General features: G+C 39.8%; 1 protein-coding gene across 2 annotated transcripts; it reads right to left on the reverse strand.

The window, feature by feature from the left end:
- Positions 1 to 1,687: 1,687 nt before the first annotated feature.
- MAT2B (methionine adenosyltransferase 2B) lies at positions 1,688 to 24,493 on the reverse strand. Of its 2 annotated transcripts, none has more exons than XM_053461946.1 (7): positions 24,157 to 24,493; positions 12,039 to 12,230; positions 5,205 to 5,319; positions 4,885 to 5,037; positions 4,324 to 4,517; positions 3,774 to 3,887; positions 1,688 to 3,066 (listed from the first exon to the last, which is right to left on the reverse strand). In XM_053461946.1, exons 1-7 carry the CDS (start codon positions 24,184 to 24,186, stop codon positions 2,896 to 2,898), a joined length of 969 nt encoding a protein of 322 aa, XP_053317921.1. In that variant the 5' UTR covers positions 24,187 to 24,493; the 3' UTR covers positions 1,688 to 2,895. The 2 variants fall into 2 exon arrangements, with proteins under 2 accessions (XP_053317921.1, XP_053317920.1); XM_053461945.1 differs by lacking the exon at positions 24,157 to 24,493 and adding an exon at positions 14,813 to 14,973.
- Between the last annotated feature and the right edge of the window lie 401 nt (positions 24,494 to 24,894).

Genomic DNA, 24,894 nt, shown 5'->3' on the forward strand with positions numbered 1-24,894 from the left:
CAGCAGTGAGGACGGCAGCTGCGTGGGAACTGGTGCCCGCCCTTGGCGGGTACTCAGGTGAGTCTATTCGTTGGGGTCCTTGCTGAGGACCCTGACACCGAGAGGCAGGGCTATAAGGTGCTAGCCCCAGATATGTTTGTGCACAGTCCTGTTAATATGTCAATGTTTATTATAGCTCTGTTGTTCTATTTTCTCTATTTTGTTCAGGATATGGATGCGTTTTATGTATAAGTTACTGTGTAATTGTTAAGTTATGAAAAAGATGGAAAAAAAGACTAAACAAAATAACAAAACCCTGATGCGTTTCGCCAAAACGCAGCTCGGTTTCGTCAGGGGTATTCAAAAAGTTCCTGCCAATTCCTGATATTTAAAAACCCAGATCCTCACTGTTTGGTTATGCCGCCAGGGGCTCATCCATGTCAACCTTTCCTGGTTGACTTGCCGCTGATTTTATGAAGAACCTGGGAGCAAAGCTGGCACATCTGTCCCAGCTTAGCGATCTATATACTTTCACACTTATTTATACTTATTACAAATTAATCTATTCGTTATTAAACTGCTTCATGTCTGTTGCCTGTATTGTAGTTTTAAGCATTGGATCAGATGTTAGTAATGGCCAATGTTTCTCAAGTATCCTCGTTATCTGGGGCCACGTTTCGTCATATGTCCTCACACATCTAAATGTTTGCTCTGAATGTCCCTTTTGTATATTTTATATTAGACTTTCTCTGTCAAAGTTTAGTGCCCTTTGGTAAGCTTTTTTTTTTTTTTGAGGCGCTTATTCCAGCAGCCCTTGTCTGTCAAATTGTTGTAGCATCTTGGTCTTATTGATACAATATATTAGAACAATTCCTTCAATGCTATCCATTTCTTTTTGCATTTAATTTGTGTTTTTTCTTTGCGAAACAGAGATCACTGTAGCTATTAGAGGGGGATAGGATTTTGAGACTAGATAGTCATCGAGACGGGGTGATAGTAGGAAGCAGCAACACGATTTGCATTACCTATAGATTATATTCACCCCACAATTACAGGTCCAGCAGTTCTTCTATGTATAAAAAACAGTTTTTGTTCCCAACAAAGGAGTGCTTGTACAACAAAGTAGACTAGTGGCTGTCTACTTTGGGTGGGAAAAGCCAACAACAGATGCCGGTAAAGGAGGGATAATGGCATTCACATCAGAATGTACTCTTGCTCTGTTTTATAGCATTGATATAATCAGTGTTGTGTAGGGCTGGTCTCCCTGTGCTGCATTCTTCATCATAAAGAATACAAATCTAGCTAAAGTTGTTTGCAGGCTAGTATACGGTCCTTTGTGACATAGTGCCTTCTATTATACTTACTACAGGGCAATAAACTACTTCCTTGGTATTGTACAATATCAGAGTGTTAAACAATCTCTTGTTGCTCTGTATAGAGTTTGTTTTCTGCAGGGAATGTGTAAGACAAATGTCTAACTCAGGAGTGAAATAGGTTTAAATTCTACAGAATAGTATTTTCAGTTTCCTATTAATACCTTACTATTTGGTTCCAGGATACAATTAAAATTGACTAGTTTGATACTGAAAAATGTAAACCTATTTCAACATGCCGTTTCATGGTTATCTCAAACTATTAGGTAACTAAACCAGATGATGCTAACATCTAAGATTTATTTATGAATAGATACTTAACAAAAATAGGTATAATCTAATTTTTTATTTTTATTTTGAATGCAACAAAATTAAACTGCAAGTACAAACACTAAAGAGTTTATCTATCAGATGCACAACACTAAGTAAGCAGACTTAAATATCTTTTTCCAACAGATCACATGTAGGCATGTTAATACATACAAAATCATGGCCCACAAATGTTTAGCATTATTTTGCTAGGCACCATCTGTGGGTCCTACATCTTACATCTCATTTATAACAGCTGATGAGACTTTATCACACAACAAAGTAGTAATTTAAAACCGGTACTATGATCAAACCGCTGTTAAGAGAAGAAAAAAAGTTCAAGATGCAACTCTTTCTGTATAGAAAGTTAAATAAACCTCTGCACAGAAGAAATTGTGAATGGTCTTAACAGGACCGCATTATGAGCAACAACGTGAAAATGTGGTTGGACAAATTAGCTCTTTAAGCACAAGATTCAAAAAGAAGACAAAATAAATTCGTTATGGCCAGTCTTCCATGTCAAGCTCGGTGCCAATGTAACCAGAAATAACTTGTTACTGCTTGGCATTCTACATACTTACAGTTAAGTAAAAACGAGGCCTCTGTCTTGGCATGAGGAAATACCTTTACACAGAACTGTTGAGTCCACTATCACTGCTTTGTTCCATGCAGCTCTTAAATGCCAGTTTTAACAATGGTTAATTGGTTGCAATATTCCAATATGTGCTACACATACTTAGAAACATTTAAGTTGTAAAAATATTTTAATCTATAATACTACAAAACAGCAATGTTTACAAGCAAAGTTTACAGTTTTAAATGTAGTTTTGATGATGATAGAAGTAGGTAAAATTAAAATCTTGTCAACAATTTATTGTACTAAATTTAATTAATAAAGTAATAGGTTCACTTGCATATACACTCAAAACATGGCTGTACATGACAGGATAAATCACTAGCCATTAAGTTTCAATAAGCTACCATACACAATCTATATTGCCGCACATATTTAATGTGCACCCTGCAAACCAATATTCTCCCATCCCTTTGATTCAGTAGACAAGGAGTAAACAAAATGTATTAGGCATGTGACAATATTGCTCCACAATTTGTAAACAAAGCTGCCAGTTGACATAAAAAAAACCTTATAACATGCATACAAAACTAAATTTTCTTTAAGAAAAACCAAAAAAAGTGACAGTTTCTTTCTTCTGAAGAAACTACATTCTAATATCTAATGGAAGACTGTCTGTCTCCACCGCTTGTCAACCAGAAATGGCCACAGGGACTCCCGGATGCCCACTCTAAATGGTGTCCTCTGGCCGATGCCCATCATCTCCAGCTTTGAGCAGTTCAACCGTGGGTTCATTGGTCGAAGGGTGGCCCCAACAGGTTCATCTGTGATCTAAATTAACGTAAACCACATTTCGTTTGATAGGGTAAGGAAAACATGTATAAATATAAAAAACTAAAATATTTATGATTTTTTAATGTATTTGGACATCTAAATTAAACATAGAAAGATGTACATATCAAAGATCAGATTTAAAGTATATAAAGCAGTCAGGCATGATTAGCAATGCCTAACAAATTTACACTTTTTTCTTAAGATCTTTACAAATACGAAAGATGGTACATATTTTTCTTTTTCCGACACGCTACAGATTTAATCTACACAGAAGACTGAACACCTATCACAAAAGTGAATCATAGACAAAAGTTAAAGATAATCATCACACACACACGTGATGCAGTTCCTTTTACACAACAAAAACATACTTCAGGACATAGATTGCCAACAGCCACACAGACTATGTGGAACCACTCTGTAGCTCAAATCATTTGAGTTAGCATACAAACAAGCTCAAATTCAACAGCTATCTTACTTGAACTCATCTCATTAGGAAGTTTGTGATGTTTTTGAAACGCATCTGTCAGTGTGAGTGCAGGATTCTCTGCTACTCCGATACAAAAACACCCAAAACAGTAGGCGACGCCTGATGCAAATCCAAGTGAACACCGGTGTTGGCAATCAAAATATTTTGTAGAGGTGTAACATTCTAATGATCAATTGTTTATAAGAACTTTTGCTACTTTTGCTACTTTGCTTACTGGTCTTAAATGGCTGCTAGGGAGGTTGAAGGCATCAGCCATAGCACAAGCTATCTCATATTTAGTCATCTGTTCGTTTCCAGACCAATGAAATATTCCTCTTAGGGAAGGATCCTTAAATAAAGACAAAATAAACACGACAGTTAGCAATGCAATCAAGAACAATGCTCACTAAGAGTAAAAGGGCATTAATTTAAATATAAGAACATAAATAAATCTTGTTAAAAAAAATACATTTTACCAAGTTAAAGTACTATACTATCTGCATGCTAAATATAAAATTTCTATAAACAAATAACTCCTTAATTAAGATTTTGCCGTATTCATATTTTTGCCAGGAACACATGACGCATAAGCAGCCACCTATATTGTGTCCAAAGAAACATAAAATGCTTCTGAAAAGTTCACGTTTTGTGTGATTAAACCTTGAGGATGGAGAAAAAAAAATTCCAGAGGGAGAAATTAAATGGAAATGGCACACTATTTTACAAAGCCAAGAACAAAAAAAAAAAACCCCCACAAAATTGAAACCGTTAGTTGACAATTCTACCTGCAGTTTCTTTTCCACTAACTGAAGGCAAACCACAGCAACATCCTTCACATATGTCGGAAACCTTTGCTGCAAATGCTCCATATTGGCTGACTTGTTGCTAAACTGTACTTTGTCAAACATTATAGTAACAGCACTTTCCTCAATTTTTTCAACTGCTCCGTATAGCACAGGAACTCTAAGCACAGCAGCACCTATGAAATGAGGCAACCGTTAAACAAAAAGTACTCACAAAACAAAAAAAAAAAAGTTTATTTACAGTTTTACAGGTATATGAAACTATTCACAGCTAGTATAAATGGAAGAAAATACCAAATATATGTTAACTTACCCTTATCTAAAAACCAGCCTATATTTCTATATCGTTTTGGTTTTTTAACCCCTACCTAGCCCATTCTAATTCCTACTTAACTAAACCACACCAACTACAGAACTTATTTTTTAAACCTGAGCCTTGGGACCCAGGGAATGCAGTTACTGTCTCTTCCGCTAATGATCGGCAAAAGAAACAAAGAACAGAGACAAGCACCGCCTAAAAGATAGTAACATCAATGTTTTTACCTTCATTATTTCGTAACACCGCTCTTTCCCCTTCCAACTTTGTTTTTCCGTAAGTATTTAATGGATTTGGTATAGAATCTTCGCTGTAAGGGGGATCACGTCCATCAAAAACATAATCAGAACTTATGTAGATCATAAATGCACCAATTTTGGCTGTAAGCAAAATACACACAGATAAAATGTCAGATTTTATACCCTCTAACCTCTTTTTAAATAAAAATATTTTGCACAGTTAACATATGCAAATGAATAACCTTTAAATAATGAATAACACAATAATATCTGTAATAAGAATTTTAAAGAACTTTGTGGTGATTTACCTGCTTCTTTTGCTAAATTCTCAGAAGCACCCACATTCAGCATGGAAGCAGATTCGGGCTGATTTTCCACAATGTCTGGCCTTCTTTCTGCTGCACAATGTATGATTACATGGGGCTGCAAAGCAATACATTAATAAAAAGTTGTATTATATATTACACACACGCGTTGTTTTTACATGCCCTTGGAGTATTAGTAATTTATGTACCATTTTTAAAGAAACTAGTGAGCAGGCAAAACATTTTTTTATTTCGTATGGGATTTAGATTTAACTGTAGGTTATAATAGAATGGCACAATCATAAAACAAAAACAAATAAAAAAAAAAAAAAAAAAAAAGTGACCTCTGTTCAAAAGTCATACCCTTAGATCTTAATACTGTGTATTGCCCCCTTCAGCATCAATGACAGCGTGCAGTCTTTTGTAATAGTTGTCTGAGGCCCCACGGGTGGTATAGCTGCCCATTCATCATGGCAAAAAATCTCTGGGAGATCTCAATGATACTAAGGTCAGGAGACTGATGGCCACTCCAGAACCTTCACCTTTTTCTGCTGTAACCATTGGAGGATCAACTAGGCCTTGTGCTTAAGGCCATTTTCTTGCATGAAAGCCCAAGAGGGTCCCAAGCGCAGCTTTCATGCAGAAGAATGCAAATTGTCTGCCAGTGTTTTCTGATGGTGACACGCTGCATCCCATCAGTGAGCCACCACCATGCTTTACAGTGGGGATGGTATTCTTTTCGCTATAGGCCTTGTTGACCCCCTCTCCAAACATAGTGCTTACGGTTGTGACCATAAAGATCTATTTTGGTCTTGTCACGCCAAATTACAGTGTGCCAGAAGCTGTAAGGCGTGTCAAGGTGTTGACGGGCATATTGTAACTGGGCTTTTTTGTGGCACTGGTGTAGTAGAGGCTTCTGGCAACTCATGCAGCTCATTTTTGATGAAGTATCGTCATATTGTACTCTGGAAAAAGATGGTGTGGTTGTTTCAAGAGCAGCCTGTATTTCTCATGAGGTTACCTGTGGATTTTTCTTTGTATCCCAGACAATTCTTCTGGCAGTTGTGGCTGAAATATTTCTTGGTCTACCTGACCTTGGCTTAGTATCAAGAGATCCCTGAATTTTCCATGTCTTAAGTGATTGAGCAGTACTGGCTGGCATTTTCAAAATATATTTTTATATCCTTTTCCATCGTTATAAAGTCCCATTACCTTGTTATGCAAGTCTTTTGACAGTGCTTTCCTCCTCCCCATGTCTCAGTACCTAGCCTGCTCAGTGCTTTCACGTGAGAGCTAACAAACGTATTGACTATTTGTACACAAGCACTAATTGTAATTTAAAAAGCCACAGGTGTGGGAAATTAACCTTAAATTGTACGTGAACTTTTGGTCAGGGCCATTTGGGTGATATCTGTTATTATGAGTTCAAAAGAAGCCAAAGAATTACGTGATAATAAATAGCTTCACTACCCTTAATTAAAATACTTTTTTGCATGATCAGTCATATTTTCAAAGCCAACACCAACACAATTTCTGCCAGGGTATGCAAGCTTTTGAGCACAACTATATACAAAACACACACAGTACAATAACCCATTCAAAGGGCCAATGCACCCTTAAACACTGTTCTTTTATGCTCTATTGCTACATATCAAGTTTACTTTTGCTGACAGAATTACTTTAAACATGTGTTAACAACAGAAGGAAAAATTGCACATTACATAAATACCGTATTTGCTCGATTATAAGATGACCTTGATTATAAGACGACCCCCCCCAAAATCAAAATATTAATTTAGGAAAAAAACAAAAAGCCTGAATATAAGACTACCCCTATAGGAAAAAAGTTTTACTAGTAAATATTCATTCATGTAAACTAATTTTCATATTTAATAAAAGCTATGATTGAGAAAAATATATTTTTTATTTCCTTTTATTTGCCAACCTGCCCCCCAGTTATGCACATCTGCCCCCAGGCTTGCCACTCTGCCCCCAGAAATGCCTTATACCCCCCTATTTGCCACTCTGCCCCATGATGTGCCTTTTAACCCTCTATATGCCACTCTGCCTCCAGAAATGTCTTATACCCTCCTATATGCCACTGTGCCCCATGATATGCCTTTTAACCCCCTATATGCCCCTCTGCCCCATGATATGCCTTATACCCCTATATGCCACTCTGGCATATAGGGGGTTAAAAGGCATATCATGGGGCACAGTGGCATATAGGGCGTTAAAATGCATTTCTGGAGATATATATATATATATATATATATATATATATATATATATATATATATATATATATATACTGCTAACAGCAATCACACCCCTATCAAGCCAAGGCAGCCAGTACATGCTGGAACCTGGGGATGTTAGAAGTGTGATTACAACCTCCCTATGCCATGCTACCACCCCCCTTACACATCCATGCTATCACACACACACACTCATTCACAAACATTTAAATACTCATTCATTCCATTAATCACACATACACACACACGCTCAACCCCCCCACCCCCTTACCTGAACTGCAGATCTCCCACTCGCAGACTTCTGCAGGGGCCTGGCTGTGCGAGCAACTTCTCTGACCCCGCCCCCAGAGGAAGGAGGGGGGAGGTAGACTTATGTGAGGACTGTGCTAGCTTCCTGTTTCCTGCTGCTAATAGCAGAGACGTTACTCGCGATCAAAGCCCAGTAAGCAGAACGGCCGAAGCAGAATGAGGTCTGATTAGAAGACGATCTCGATTATAAGACGAGGGGTATTTTTCAGAGCATTTGCTCTGGAAAAAACCTTGTCTTATAATCGAGCAAATACGGTAGTAATGAGAAAAAGGGGCATGCCATACAGGCATGGTGGGTACGCACTACTTCCACGGCACTTTCCTCTGCGGAAACAATCTGGCAAAACGGCAATAGCTTTTATGCAGATGGTTAGGAATTAGAGTGTTTTCAGTAGTGATGTCCGGATCATGAACGAATCGTTCATTTGATCCGATTCTTTTTAGTGATCCGGATGAATCGGTTCAGTAGACTGAACGATTCATTTGTAGCAGTTCAGTCTGTGAATCATGCAGCTGTAACCTGATCCTAGAGCTGTGAGTCATCTGCAGAGCACTCAGACAAAGACTCTGGGGTCAGGTTACAGCTCATTAATTCACAGAGGAATGATGACTCATAGAGTCAGAGAGTCGTTCAAAGATTCGAATGATCCGAAGATTCGAATGATTCAAATGATTCAAATGATTCGAATCTTACAGGGATCCGGATCTTACAAGGATCCGAATCTTACAGAGATTCGAATCATTCAGAGAATATTACTGATACCATACTTTTATAAATAAATACATTAATAATGTTCACACTGCCCCAAGGATTTAGATTCCCCTGAGTTTGCCCCCCCCTTTACCTATAACTGCACCTACAGTTAACTTTATTAAATTAATTAAATTCACCCTCAGTCATCAGCATAAAATTAACCCTTATACCCCATCAACCATAACTGCCCCTGAAATTAACCGTAACGATCCCATTAAGCATAACGGCCACTGAAATTAACCCTAAATACTCCATTAACCATAACTGCCCCTAAATTAATTGCATGTACTCCAGATAAATTACCTAATAAATTGGTATGGTTGATGGGGTCTTTAGTGTTAATTTAGGGGCAGTTATGGTTAATGGGGTGTTTAGGGTTAATTTAGGGGCAGTTAGGCTTAACGGGGTGTTTAGGGTCAGTTATGCTTAATGGGGTCTTTAGTGTTAATTTAGGGGCAGTTATGCTTAATGGGGTGTTTAGGGTTAATTTGGGGGCAGTTATGCTTAATGGGGTGTTAAGGGTTAATTTTAGGGGCAGTCATGGTTGATGGGGTGTTTAGGGTTAATTTAATTAATTTAATAAAGCTAGCTTAAGGTGCAGTTGCAGGTAAATGGGAATGTAAATCCTGGGGGCAGTGATTATTAATGTATTTATTTATAACAGTATGGTGATATTATCTGACTGATTCGAATCCCAATGAAGCCAGAGAGTCGTTCAAAGATCCGGATCTTACAATGATCTGGATCACTGTAAGATTCGGATCCCTGTAAGATCCGAATCTTTGAACGACTCTCTGCCTTCATTGACATCACTGGAGTAGGCAGGGGGAGGATTCATTGAGTAATGAAAGGGGCGGGGCCAATCGTTGGTGTGCCTGCAGGGAGTTACTGGAAAACAGTAACTCCTGTGAGTCACACTGAGTGATCCGAAGATTCGGATCATCAATCGGATCATTTCAGTGAACGAGTCGAAATGATCCGATTCACTTTAATGATCCGAACTTCCCATCACTAGTTTTTAGCTGGAGGGGAAGACTATGGGCGGTATAATTTTGTTCCATGCAACAACTAGGTTAAAGAACAATTTTCAACATAACGGTTTCTTTAATAAAGTAGCAAGGCAATCAAATGGCTATAAGAATCTTTAATGTATAAATCCCTGGATTTTAAATACCGTATTGGCTCGGATATAGGCCGCCCCCGTATATAGGCCGCACCCTAAAAGTTTGGTGCTTTTTTAAAGAAAAAGTTTTTTTTCTTTAAAAAAGCACCAAAAAAAACATGCTGCCACTCTGTCCCCCCCCCGAGATACGCTGCCACTGTCCTCCCTCCCCGAGATACGCTGCCACTGTCCTCCCTCCCCGAGATACGCTGCCACTGTCCTCCATCCCCGCGATACGCTGCCGCTGTCCTCCCTCCCCGAGATCCGCTGCCGCTGTCCTCCCTCCCCGAGATCCGCTGCCGCTGTCCTCCCTCCCCGCGATACGCTGCCGCTGTCCTCCCTCCCCGCGATACGCTGCCGCTGTCCTCCCTCCCCGCGATACGCTGCCGCTGTCCTCCCTCCCCGCGATACGCTGCCGCTGTCCTCCCTCCCCGCGATACGCTGCCGCTGTCGCTGTCATCCTCTGCCCCCCCCTCCTCGACTTACCGGAGCAGACTCCCGGGTGTCTTGCGGGGCCGGCGAGGGACATCTACGCAATACGCGTATGCAACTTCCGGTACCGGAAGTTGCATGCGCGTATTGCGTAAATGTCTCCCGCCGGCCCCGCAAGACACCCGGGAGTCTGCTCCGGTAAGTCGAGGAGGGGGGGGGCAGAGGTAAAACGCTTAGATAACCTCCCGTGCCGGCACCCCCCCCCGTGGGAAGTGCTGGCAGGGGAGGCTGTCTGAGCGTATCGGGGAGAAGGATACAGGTCCCCTGCACCGCTGCGGGGGATCTGTATCTTAACCCCGCTGCCTGCCCGGCGCCCGGGACTGCATGTCCCGGGCGTCGGGCGCTAGAGCCCGAATATAGGCCGCACCCCCACTTTAAAAACTTAAAGTGGGGGAAAAAAGTGCGGCCTATATTCGAGCCAATACGGTACATCTTGTTTGATAGTACAAAATAGCTTTAATGGTGGTGTTTCACTTGTGCTAAATTTAACACATTTTTCTATGTGAAACACTCTACAGGACTGCTATGTCCCCATCTTTCAATGATCAAGTAAACTAACAGGCCTAGATGAACTGAGCTCTACAAGGGCAGGGAGGCCCAGCATCCTGGACAAACACTAGGAAAAAGAAATGTTAACTTTTGTTATTGTTTAAATACAGACAGTATCCCTGAATACACCAAGAATAAAAACCAAAAAAAAAAAATATCAGATGCCACTGTAGTGGAAAAAAGAAAATGTTTCTATAAATCCCTTAAACTCTGATGTAAAAGATGTAAAACTTATACCCAAATATACTCAATACTGCGCAGTATTTCGGTCAGATCTGTCCGGATATGGCTATTAACTCTTCATACACATAGCCGGAGCCCAAACTCATCTGCTCAGTTATATCACATGTAACGTAACTAACAATTACCATAAAGCAGCAGCAGCAGCAACTGGGAATACCGGTTTGTATAACAGTAAAATATTCCTGCATTTATAATATTACATTAATAAAACAAGTCCTTTAGGTACAACATGGGTGCAGGTGCAATTTATGGAGGTTCAAAGTAGGTGCAGTAGCCAGTCCATCATTTTGCAATATGGGTGCAATAAAGAATTATGCGGGTGCAATGGCAAGTCATTTTTTTCATTATGGGTGCAGTTTAAATGAATGTGGGTGCAAAGTAGACCCACAAACTTTCACTTCACCCACAATGAAATGAAAAAAAATAAAGGATTTTTTTTCCACCACCCCTGCTGTCCGGTAAGGACATGTACATAACACACTATTGCCAACCACAACAATGGATTGTGTGCACTTGACGTGGAAGGGTATGAGTTGTCAGAGCAGAAATAAGGGTCTTAACGTTGAAGGCTATCTCCTACATGCAGTAAATGAAAACACCATCATAATGTCACGAGGCACTTTGGAAAAAATACCAAGAAGGTGCCGACTACTATAACTGATGTTTCTAGTTTCATCGCTAAGTATGTGAAATGCACCAGCAGTTGGCGTCAGTGACACTGTGCCTCTGGCATCCAAGTATTGTACCTCACGTGCACACTCCTCAACTATACAGGCACTGTAAGAAATCAGCCAAGAGGCAAGTTATTATGGGTTTATTAAACAGACATTCATTTCTTCTTGGCTGAATGCTCAGGACAAACTCAGAAGCATCCTGTTCATGCTATTGGCACAGATGCTTTCCAACAGGCTAGGGGTACATACATCAGAAACGTGGACCAGTTTAGACAATCTACAGTGTATCTAAAATTCTGTGCTGGGAGGAGGGAGACCTAGCTTTACCAAAACAAACGCTGGAATAACTGGGTTAACAGTTTCATTAAATACCCATGAAACAGAACCAAGCTTTACCTTAAAGTCCTGGATCAATGATCTCACTGCTGTTGGGTCTAGTAGGTTAAGACGTTCAAATCTGGGTCGTGCTCGGCTATACCCACAGCCCAACACATGCCAGTTGCTGTCCTTGAATTCTTTATACACGGCTCGGCCAAGAAGGCCAGAAGCACCAGTTATCAGTGCCCTTCTGTCGGGAACAACATCCTCCTATAAAAGGCAAGAACATCAAATTTAGTATAGGGACATTATTTAGGTAGATCTGTTAGGAGACAGACACTGTCTATAAGAGAGCAAATCAAATATATTACGCCAAGATTACACTGTTCTCTTTGATAACATCGGACAGCCTAGTAAACGAGAGAAAAAAACAAACATTTTGCAGCGATTCCCTTGCCAAATAAAATCGTGAGCCAAAAGTACAGAAGTAATTAATTCTGGAGTTTTATACAGCAACTATATTTATTGGGCTGCTAGAGATGCATACATTGCTAGTATATTTTAAAAAGGGGACACTCCAGTGTCCCAGGGAGCCCCCAAAACAAATTAATGCATTTGCAATTCTAAGTACTTTTCCATATATTCTTCAAACCTAATTTATATTATAAAAAGAGTCCACAATGTCTGTACTCGGCTCAATAGATTCAAAAACCCCCGGGTGCTACACACACACCATCAGGATACACCCGAAACGTTGATCTTTTCTTTTTGTGCCCTGGATTTTTGTTGATTGAAAAAGCCCATTAGTGCTGGAAGCTGGAGCCTCCCGCTTCCTGAAGCCAAATCAGTGGCAGCAAAGTGCTCCCAACAAAAATGTTTTTCTGAGGTTTCGTTAGCCCCCCTCCGGAGGATTTGCCAATTCAGCACTGGAGCTAACTTGCAGTAAGTACATCAGGTGTCAGGAGATGCGTTCATCCGACATGGTCTACTGCATGGCAAATGCATATGGGAGATTCTGCAGAATGCCCACCGTGTATTTTCAAAACAGACTGGGACCACGCAGCTATTGTATGCATTGAAGTGCATACGATCGCTAGAGTGTCCCTTTGGCTATTTTTCTACATTAAAATACGTTAGACAACTAAAAGAAAAAAACAACACACACATTTAGGAACTTCCAAGCCATCTTGAGAGACTTTGGTTTACTTGTTACAATGTTAATAAAAAAAAAAAAACAGCAAACCATCCTTAAAAGGAACCATTCACCACTACCATATACTCCGCATATGGGTGGGGAGGAGCAACTTCACGGTTAAATCGTGGCTAAATCAGTTTTAAGTAGTGTTATGGAGGGAGCACCTTTTAGCTTAATCAAAACAATTATATCAAATTTCCTAACAGACATGCACCACAAATGCAGCCAATAGAATATTTAACGGCAATGAAAGTATGCTTGGTATTCTTGTATGCATTTTTTTTTTTTTAAATCCTACAAAATAAAAAGTTCCTTAACCCTGTTAATCAGAGGCTGATGATTAATCAAGTATTTTCTCTTTTGTTGGTTAAAAAAAAAAAAAAAGATATTCCAACCTTACTTAAAGTCTGACCTTGACGTTTGTCTTTCCTCATTGCATAACTTAACCCCTTAATGACAAAGCCCGTACATGTACGGGCTCAAAATGCATTGTTTTCAATGGTATTAGGGACCGCCCATTGTCCTTAAGGGGTTAAACCAGAGGTCAACAAATTAGGTTTGGATCTAGGAGCCAGTTTTTTTTTCCATCCCAAATAGTGTTTTTATTTTCGTATGGTACCCAACCTGGTGCCCCGGGGTTTGTCGGGCACTGCCATAGACTACATTTACACACCCTTAGACCATACAGTAACACCCGCTTACACCATACACCAATACACGCACTCATGCTAATGCCATCCTGTAACGTAAACAAACTATTTATGTAGCCTGGGGATCCTCGCACATTAACCTACAAGCAGAGGCATACAGCCTCCACTCTTGCTCGCTATAACAGGTGACTACAGAAAGAGCTTATCATTGGAAGATAAGGTCACATGATGAAAAACAGGAAGCTGCCATCACAGGCTTATACAGACTATTCCACTGCTGCATACAAGCAGCAAACTAGTGTCAAGGGACTCACATTGCCTCATTGCTAATCCGCCTTGGTTGTAAACTGTGAAGTTATGTGAAAATACATAAGACTTAGAAAGTAGCAGAAAAGGTAAAGCACAAGAAACATTACTTTAAAACCATACTTGGCCTGATCTTACACTTAAAACAGCGTTTTTAAATAAAGTTGTTGACAAGCTTGAAGTATCGTAATTGTTTTAAATATTCTGCTTAATATACTTCAGGTTTATGGGTTCTTCTCAGCGAAAGTCTAACTTTTTTTATGATCATGATAATGATAATGTGAGCAAGACATCCCATTAGAAGCTTGCATAGCTTCTCCAACCAACAGGTTATTTGCGAATAACACATTTATTAATAATCTTAACATTACAAAATATTTATCAACTTAATTAGCATACATAAATCATCGAACAGTATTGTATTCCAACTGAAGCCCTCGATATGTTTTGGATCTCAACCACAAGATTCTGGAGCGTGCATTAAAAATAAATACCCAGCTCTCCGTGATCCATATACCCGAGGATCATGGGAGTTGCTGACCAAAACAGCCTAAAGTTTACCTCCTTTCCCAATATAACCAAAATACCCTCTCCTGGTAACATTTTACCAGCAAAGATCTGCGACAGAAAAAAAAAAAGAGTGTAGGAACCGCAAGACACAAGCACGGCCTGTTAGTTCTTCCCAAACACCTGCCTCTCACCTGCACTACCTCTACCCAGCCAGGTAAGAAGTGAATCTTGTACTCCCTGTCTCTCCCCTCCATCACGGAGCTTTGCAGAAACAGATCCCGCAAGTCTACCTTTCCTTCGGACGAGCACCGTTTTCTCTTGCCTTCTAAATGACTCTATGACAGGACATTGACTATCGGGGCGTGTCAAGCGATCGCATTGGCTTGCTGTAAGCACAATTTCCCGTGTCAACCAATCGAACTGCGCCCACAGCGGATTCAACGAGGTCCTGTTATGAGGAGGGTAGAACTCTATTGGCAGGGCATGGATGTTGGTTTTCAGACAGCCAATCGGATGGTTTACACGCGTTTTGTACGTCACTCTGTCCGTCCTTTGCGGCAGACGGACGGCTGTCTGTACGTTTCGTTCACGTTTGATCGCATGTTGTTGTGCTGCTCCAGAAAAGGCACTGATATAAATGAAACCTGCACATAATTCTAGAGTGAGAAGATGCTATCGGATTCGATTAATAATTATATATCACTATACTTGCAAATATGTAAAGCAACCTTTTTTTTATTATGTCAAGTGTTGGCATAGGGCAGTTATAAGGGGTGTAAAGTGCCTCATACAGCCATGACATCCATAAATATGATAGTTGAGTGTCACCTTATATTGTACCTTTTAAATCTATAGAATTCATGAGAATTCTTTGTATACATTTATTTTTCCCTATCACAAGCTCCATTTAAATGCATGAGATGGTAAGTTCCTGCAGAAACAGGGCCCTTGATTCCTCTTGTATCTGTATGTCAATTAATGTATTGTACTTGTCGTTATCTGTAACATTTTCATCTTTGTACAGCGCTGCAGAATCTGTTGGCGCTTTATTAATAAAGTATAATAATGAGATCCAGTTAACAAAAAATACAGCAGAAATCCAAGTATATTTCACATGTGTACAGCCAGAGCCATGTATACTTCACATGTGTACAGCATATTTCACATCTATACTTGCTGCTTTATAAATGCATGAAATACAGCTGGGATCCATGCATGTTTCATATGTATATAGTTCTGTACATGCATATTTCACAGCTATACAAACCCGATCCATACATATTTCACATATATGTAGCAAATCTTAGACTTGCCCTTGCAGCCATATGCTTACTTGCTGTACATGCAATTTCTTTATCTCTCTTCTTTTGCTATTTCCATACCTATCTCTTTTATATCCGTCCTTTCTCATTAGCTTCCCCCTGTATCCCCATCTCTCTTGTTTCTCGATATACCGTCCCTTTCTGAAGCAGAACAGACCTTACGCTCCCTTAATTTTGGGCCCGTCACCTCCCCAACATTTGGCACTTATGCACAGATGGATGGCATCTTTATTGATGGGAAAAATATATAGCTCCTGCTAACTGTGTAAGGAATATGACTGGATCCGGCTATATAGATGTGAAATATGTGTGGGTCTGGCTGTATATGTGTGAAATGTGCAAAGATCTAGGTGTATAGATGTGAAATATGCAAGAATGCAGCTATATGGATGTGAAATATGTGTGTATCTGTGCTGATGTGAAATATGCATGGATCTGGCAGTAGACGTAGATGTGACATATGAAAGGATCTATCCGTGTTGAAATAGGCATACTCTGCTATAAGGACATTCACTTTCAGGACAATCGCAAGTAAAGGTATAACGGCAGCACAAACATTTATGTACACTCGCTCCTCGAGAATGGACGCATAACAGCATGACACAAGCACGTTAGTTTGTCTTTCCAGCGTCTTTTGACGTTTGCAGTGAAGTACATGAATTGATTAGTGAAAAAAGTAATGCTTATCTTTAAGTATATTTTCATTTTACATTCGTACTCTGGAACCCATTGTGTATGTTGTGGGGTATGCTATTATGTGTAAGGTTCTGGTCCTATAAATGTGAAATATGCATGGGCCCAGCTGTATAGATGTGTAATATGGATCTGGCAGTATACTTGTATCCATCTGAGCTCTGGCATTTAATGCGGGTAAGTGCAAGATAATGCACCTAGGGCGTAAAAACCCAAGGGCAGAGTATAGAATATTTGATACAGTCCTAACCTCAACATGTGAGGTAAGGGACTAAAGAGTAATTATATAGCCTCGAAGAAAGATGTGACAGGGGGATATGATAGAAACATTTAAATACTTAAAATGAGTCAGCAATGATAAATGAAGAGAGTTTATTTAAAATGAGAAATACTTCCACAACAAGAGGACATAGTCTTAACCCCTTCAATCCCAGGGGTTTTTGGTACCTCAAAGCCCAGAGCAATTTTGCCATTTTTGGGGTATGTCGGTTTAGCGATGATTCTCTTTTCCTGTGAATAGTGTACCCATGTAAACTATATATTGTTTTTTCAAGGAGAGATAGAGCTTTCGTTTGATACCGTAGTTGGATGATTAGCTGAAGATTTAGAATGAGAAATTTAGTAAAAACTAGCGAAGATTAGAAAAATAAACTAATTTTTTTTACATTTTCCCTCTGAATCCTCACAAAATTAGGTAAAGTGATGGAAAATCCCCTCCAAGTTTATCAATTCAGGTGTCCTGATTTCAGAATTACCTAATTTATATAGATTTTCCAGACTTTCCCAGCACCAGGGAGCATACTATTAGGTGTACAATATTGTATAATTTTTATGCCTATGGCTTAACGGGTTTGGGGGTTGTGAACGGGGGCAGGAGGGTTATATTGGCTATGTTATGCTAGGGCAATGGGATGTGAGTTTTTTTTAAGAATTTTTTTTATTATCTTTTTTTATATATTTTTTTTATTTTAATTTTTTTAATTTTTTTTGTATTTTTTATATATATTGTTTTACACAGTAATGGTTAGAGGTCCTCCTAGGGACCTCTTGAACATGCCAGTGATGTCACAGTGACATCACAGCTCACATAATTTTTTTTTGTATTCTTTATATTATTATTTTAATGATTTTTTAATATTATTTTTTAAGTGGACTAACGTTTTCTTTTTTCAGCTTTTCCGTTTCAGGACGGGAGGGGGAGTGAGAGAGATGGTTTCTCACTCCCCTCCCCACGATCCCTCTGCACTGATCACACTGTGATCTCTATGCAGGTCCTCACAGACCTCAAAGCCGGCTTCTGCTGTCAGTGGGGAATCCAGGCTGTCAAACGACAGCCTGGTCTCCCGTGCAGCGGCAGGGATGTGTCCCTGACGCTGCACGAAGGGCTGGACGTACCGGGACGTCCATAGGGGTTTCTTAGTGGGCGTTTTTTGGACGTCCCGGTACGTCTATAGGGGATTGAAGGGGTTAAGCTAGAGGGGCAAAGGTTTAAAAGTAACATCAGGAAATATTACTTTTCTGAAAGGGTAGGGGATGCATGGAATAGCCTTCAAGGCGAAGTGGTAGATGTTAATACATTGAAGGCATTTAAACAAGCATGGGATAGGCATACAATTGGGCTAGATATAGGATAAGGCCAGAGAATAAGACAAGTATTCTGTGGCTGGGCAGAATAGATGGGCCGAATGGTTCTTATCTGCCGTCACTTTCCATGTTCTATGAGATGTGTTTTGCGCAGTCACATGGTACTTGGTTATCTGGGATCCTGGGTGTCGTGCATCCTCGCATAAGCTAGGGGATACTTCCAAAACATGAACACGATAATTTGTTCTCAAGATTTAATTCTAGCCTAAGTCTTGATCTCTTGCTTCTTGCTATAGCCCAGTTACAGACAAATCATGTTAGGGACACAAATGGTAATCATTCATCAGTTTTTAATAATTGTCTACATTGGTTTTCACTAAAAGAAACTTATATTTAACAGTCAGTTTAGACCTTCTCTGGAAGTTGGATCTAGAATGACACCCATTCTAAAAAAAATTCTTCCTGTCTGTTTGACTAACTACCGTCCTACCTCTAAACTGCTTGAACGGATTGTGTACAAACTTCCTCTCTTCTAATTCCCTCCTTGACCCTCTACAGTCTGGTTTCAAACCCCCTCACTCTACTGAAACAGCTCTAACAAAAGTCTCCAATGACTTGCTCTCTGCCAAAGCAAAAGGTCACTTCTCCATTCTAATACTACTGGATCTCTCTGCTGCTTTTGATACTGTTGATTACCACCTTGTTCTAGACTCACTTGCTTCTATAGGCATTCGAGATACAGCTCTCCCCTGGATCTCCTCATATCTGTCTAACCGTTCCTTCTCTGACAAGACATCATCGCCCCTTCCACTTCGGTTGTTGTCCCCCAAGGTTCAGTCCTTGGCCTTCTGCTTTTCTCTCTTTATAATTCATCTCTTGGCAAACTAATCAACTCATTTGGTCTCCAGTATCATCTATATGCAGATGAGACCCAAATCTACCTGTCTTCTCAAGATCTCTTTCCATCTCTCATGTCCCGTATTACCAATTGCTTGTCTGCTATTTCTTCATGGATGTCACAACGCTACCTGAAACTTAATCTTTCTAAAACTGAACTCATTATCTTCCCTCCCTCCATCTCCACTCCACTACTTGAATTCTCTATCACCATTAACAACACGACTGTCTCTCCTACTAACCAGGCCTGATGCCTTGGGGTTCCCCACTCTGTGAAACCCTCCACTGGCTCCCAATTACCTTTAGAATTAATTTATAATGCTGGTACTGACATATAAGGCCATCCATAATACTGTTCCTCCATACATTTCTGCCCTCATAAGCAAATACTCTCCTACTCGATCCCTACATTCTTCCCATGGGCTAAGGCTCTCCTCCTCACTTATCACCTCTTCCTTTTCCCGTCTACAAGATTTCACTCGAGCTGTCCCAAATCTCTGGAATCTACTCCCAAGGAACCTTCAGCTTTCACCCTCCCTCCCAACATTCAAGAAACATCTTAAAACCCACTTCTTCATAGAAGCATACCATCTTAGCTGCTAGAACTTCCTTGTCATTGATACAACCACCACACTACCTCTCACCCTTTCTCTGTGCCTTATGTTTGTCACCCCATTCCCTCAAGATTGTAAGCTAGCGAGCAAGGCCCTCTCCACCTAATGTATCGATTTGTCTTAGTCTGTCAATTCTTGTCTTGTCATACCCCTTGAATTTATGTATTGTATTAAGCACTGCGTAAACTGTTGGTGCTATATAAATAAAAGATAATAATAAATAATCACTGAATGTTATGATTTGCAGAATTCATTGCTCTTGTAATCTGGGATGCTTTTAACAAAACGTATACTGCAAGTCTGCATTATATTCAAAGTATAATACATATTAAGTGTACCTTGTTGAAGGACATATATATTTATGTGTGTGTATATATATATATATATATATATATATATATATATATAAAGGACCAATACTGATGCAAAGTGGTGAAAGCTAGTAGCAGGATCATTAACATCATGATTTCTCAGTGACTTCTATAGTTTGAAGTTTCCATATGAAAATAACTCCTCTGTTAAGCTGAGTAGCCTGGGAGTTATATATTTTTGGTATATATTTATGTTTATGGTATATATATATATATTTTTTAATGGATTTGATTATCATGCACTGCAGACACTCCATCCATTAATATATATATATATTAAATTTATATATATATATATATATATATATATATATATATATATATAAATACCTGTATTACCGTATTTGCTCGATTATAAGACGAGGTTTTTTTCAGAGCAAATGCTCTGAAAAATACCCCTCGTCTTCTAATCGGGGTCGTCTTCTAATCAGACCTCAAATAGAGGTCTGATTAGGAGACTAAGATCCAGATCCCCCGCACCGCTGCAGGGGACCTGGATACTCCTGTCTCACCCCCTCCCCCCATCATACACACACTTACCGGTGCTTCCTGCTGTATTGCCGGGGCAGCGGGTTGACGTCTACGGGATCCGTGTAGACAACGTCCGCTGCAGCCGGAAGGAGGTGTGGCTAGCAGCGGGGGTTGTCTGCGTCCGTCGTGTAGACCTTCCCCGACTGTCAGAGATCAGAGTTCCCCGCACCGGTGCGGGAAACTCTGATCTCTGACAGCCGGGGAAAGTATACGCGACGGACGCATACAAACCCCCGCTGCCAACTCCACCTCCTTCCGGCTGCAGCGGAAGGCGACGTCAACCCGCTGCCCCGGCTGGAAGCACCGGTAAGAGAGGGGCGAGAGAGGGGGAAGGGGGGTGAGAGAGGGGGGGAGAGAGAGAGTATGTGTGTGTGTTAGTTAAATGGGGGTATAGGGTGTGTGTGTGTTAAATGGGGGCATAGGGCATTTCTGGAGTGGCGTTAAGGGGGCATTTAATAGAGCACTCTGCCTCCTGAAATGCCTTATACCTCCCTATATGCCACTCTGCCCCATAATATGCCTTTTAACCCCATAAATGCCAGAGTGGCATATAGGGGTATAAGGCATTTCTGGAGGCAGAGTGCTCTATACAATGCCTTTTAACTCCCTTAATGCCACTCTGCCTCCTGAAATGCCTTATACCTCCCTATATTCCACTCTGCCCCATAATATGCATTTTAACCCCCTAAATGCCAGAATGGGATATAGGGGTATAAGGCATTTCTGGAGGCAGAGTGGCACATAGGGGGTCAAAAGGCATACCATGGGGCACAGTGGCATATAGAGGGTTAAAAGGCATATCATGGGCCACAGGGCCATATTGGAGTGGCAAGCCTGGGGGCAGATGTGCGTAACTGGGGGACAGGTTGGAAAATACAAGAAATAAAAACAAAAAAAATATTTTTCTCAATCATAGCTTTTATTAAAAAAAATAGTTTACATGAATTAACATTTACTGGTAAAACTTTTTTCCTTTGGGGTCGTCTTATATTCAGGCTTTTTCTTTTTTCCTTAGTTAATATTCAGATTTTGGGGGGTCGTCTTATAATCAGGGTCGTCTTATAATCGAGCAAATACGGTATTTTTTTTAACGGATGGAGTGCCTACAGTGCTTAATAATCAAATCAATTGACAAACCTTAGCTGGGTTACTATAGTATGCACACACCCTTACATAGCTTTGGCTTACTTAACAGGTAACTTTGCCATGGCAGACAGACTAAGCATCAGGTAACTATATTTGCACAACAGTTAACTATTGGCTATCTTAGCACAAATAATGCATTTCTAGATCACACAAGAAAATGAAGGAATATCTCACCTGTTGGCTGGCTTGTTGTCTTAGAGTACAGATACCACACAAAACCAACATCTTGGGAAATGCAAAGCATATGTAGCCCAAAACGTACTTTATATAAAGGATTCAAGACTAAATTTAATAATGTTCACATGACTGTTTGTGCAAGCTATTGGGCTGTGAGTGTTACGGAAATGACTAAATTTGATTTCCATTTGCTGAAAGCAACTTTGAGCGGGTTTATCCTGCAGATAATGCAGTTCTTTTTTTATCCTGGATAGACAGCAACAAGTATTGAGATAAAAAGGTACATAGAGATGCCTCGGGGGACACTCTGGAGGTAAACTCAAAAGACAAGCGTAATCACATCAGCTTTGGTTTAAGGACAAATACTCCCAGTACCAAGGAATAAAAAGGGAGTTGCAAACTTATGAAAGTTAAATAAAATAAACTCTTAGACTGAAATGCAATAATTATTGTTAAGGTAGGTATCAATTACTATATAGTATAAATACCGGTAAGCAATTGTTAAGACTATAAAGCACACCTCCCAAGTGTCCCTCTTTCTTCTCCTGATGTGGTTCTTTTCTAGGTACTCAGAACGTTTGGTAGGTATAAGTGTATCAAATTGTAAGTATGATAGCAGTCAGGGCTGCCTCCAGACAGACACTAGCATACCCAGACACACACATTGATTGACACAGCGATTAATGCTGAGCGCTGGTATATGAGGTCATATCCCGGCGTTGGCATCAATTGCCGGCACACAGTTAAAGGGAGCATAGAAGTCAATGTCTGATGTGGTGCTCTCTTACTGTTGGGCTGGTTAAAAGGAGATCTCCCCATGCCTCCCAACTGTCCTACTTTGAGCAGGACAGCCCCAATTTTTGCCCTGTATCCTACTAAGCTCATACACAGTATTCAAGACCGCAGCCCTGATAGCATTCTCCGGAATTGTACGCCTGCGGCTCAGGATGCTGGGGGGGCAGAGCTTGGGAATTCTCAAGTTCTGCCCCCCAATGTCACGATTTGCCAAGGGAGAAAGTTGTGAGGTAATACCAATCAGTCGTGCAGCTGCTCATTGGGCATTAGGCGCCCCCTCACAGCTGCACCCAAGGCCAGTGCCTCACTGGCCTCACCCTTGTTATGGCTCTGATTTTGACCATTATTTGCTTGTCTGTATCAGGATCCCATGACATAAAATGGTGTTATTACTTTAACTTCATTACTGCTAAAATGAAAGTAATATTAGCAAGTTGATCCATGGAGTAATCTGACCACTATGGAATCAAGAAGGAGTTTTTTTTCCCTGGTGCGGCACAATTGGTAATTGCCTCAAGTAGGGGTTTTTTTTGCCTTCTTTTGGATCAACTTTCAAACTTTAGTAGTGGGTATGTGTGAAAGGTAGAACTTGATGGACTAAAGTCTTTTTTCAACCTACTATGCTATACATCAGTATTGTCTGAATGCTTCTTCCTTCCATCAAATTCTATATTATTGACTAATCAATCAACAGACATGAACTTAGCACCTTACCCATAATGTAAAGGTTAACATGTGTGCTGTTTGCATCAGATGAAAAATGGTTCAGATAATGTAGTAAACTTTGTGTTACCTAAAAGTATTGGAAAAGCCCTTCCATATACTGAACAAGATTTAATGTCATTTGGAGCGCCATATCCATTCTATTTTAAAAATACATATTTTTTTAATGTATTGAGTTTTACAGTAATGATTTCACTTCAAAACTCTCAATTTAATATAGTCCAAGTAGCATAAACAATGTAGCAATATAGCAATATTTGTATGATTCTGTTACCATAGAATATAGAGGTGGGACAGATAAATGGAAAAAAAAATCCAAGGCTTTGAACACTAAAATGCCCTGTTTACTAATATTATCGAAGGATCGTATTTATTTGCATTATTTGATGTAGTTCATCTCTTTATACATTTTTTGCAAATGGCTACATAACTAAAATAATTTTCCCTTCAATTGTATTCCTTACTTTCTTTTTCTATTGTATTATAAAAAATACCGGCAGGTACATTATTTTAAAAAACGACTTATTGCCACAATGACAATCATTATCCTGGTTCACAAGAACACAATGTACCAGGACTGGATGCATTTATCCTTAGGTGTCCTACAGACAAGACAAAATTTGATTGCACGCAATTACATACATATCAGTTTCCCTTGATTTGTATAAACAATAAATCTTACCTCCTCTATTTCCATCAACAATTCGGGCATTTTCAAGTGTGTACAAAAAAAAAAAGCAATAGACGTAGAAACTGGAGATCTCTGCTTAGTCTTTGTCTTTCTGTGCTGGGCACATGCACCGTAAAAATATCCCCTGCCTTTTGTACATAAAGGGCAGTTGTTCTACCTGTTTAAGATTCTTTTTTTTATTGTTCAATATTTAAATGTCCAATCAAAAATTAATAGGGCCGGTTTAAATGTGCACACACATGTAGATGTATGAAATACATAGAAATGACAGTGGGCTCCTTGTTCAGTGCTGATGTAATAACTCCTTTGTGTCCTGTGAGTGGGCGGAGCATTCACATTGCTTTGTGTGCTCAAGATGTGAGACATAAGGCTCATTCAGAAAGTCTCAGTTTCAAGCGTCTGTTACTTTTTTCAGTTTATCCGCAAATCAATAAACACACACACGGTTTATAACCTATTTATAACCTTTGCTGCAGACTGAGCAAGAAATCAACACAAATCCTCCCTACTTATTTTCTTGAACCTGATGGTTCGACTTCATTGAAAGTTCAAGAAAATAAGTATTGAGCGTTTTGTTTTCTGTGTATATGAAACATTTACTAATTGTATATTTGTCTTGAGCTGAGGTTCTTTGCAGCTGATGTCACATTATATTAGTAAGGCAGCTATTTCACGATAAGATCACCAAATGCACTGATTAGGCTGCATTAAATGTTTGAGGGGTGCTGA

Source organism: Spea bombifrons, chromosome 4 (genome assembly GCF_027358695.1).
Source record: "Spea bombifrons isolate aSpeBom1 chromosome 4, aSpeBom1.2.pri, whole genome shotgun sequence".
Classification (NCBI taxonomy): Eukaryota; Metazoa; Chordata; class Amphibia; order Anura; family Pelobatidae; genus Spea; species Spea bombifrons.

Bases quoted from the DNA above. Each gene is read 5' to 3' on its own strand.
- MAT2B (XM_053461945.1), bottom strand. From the start codon at position 14,875: ATGGAGGGGAGAGACAGGGAGTACAAGATTCACTTCTTACCTGGCTGG. The intron at 12,231-14,812 runs GTGAGAGGCAGG...TGCCTTTTATAG, and splicing joins GCTGGGTAGAGGTAGTGCAG to GAGGATGTTGTTCCCGACAG. The intron at 3,067-3,773 runs GTAAGCAAAGTA...ACGTTAATTTAG, and splicing joins CTAGCAGCCATTTAAGACCA to ATCACAGATGAACCTGTTGG.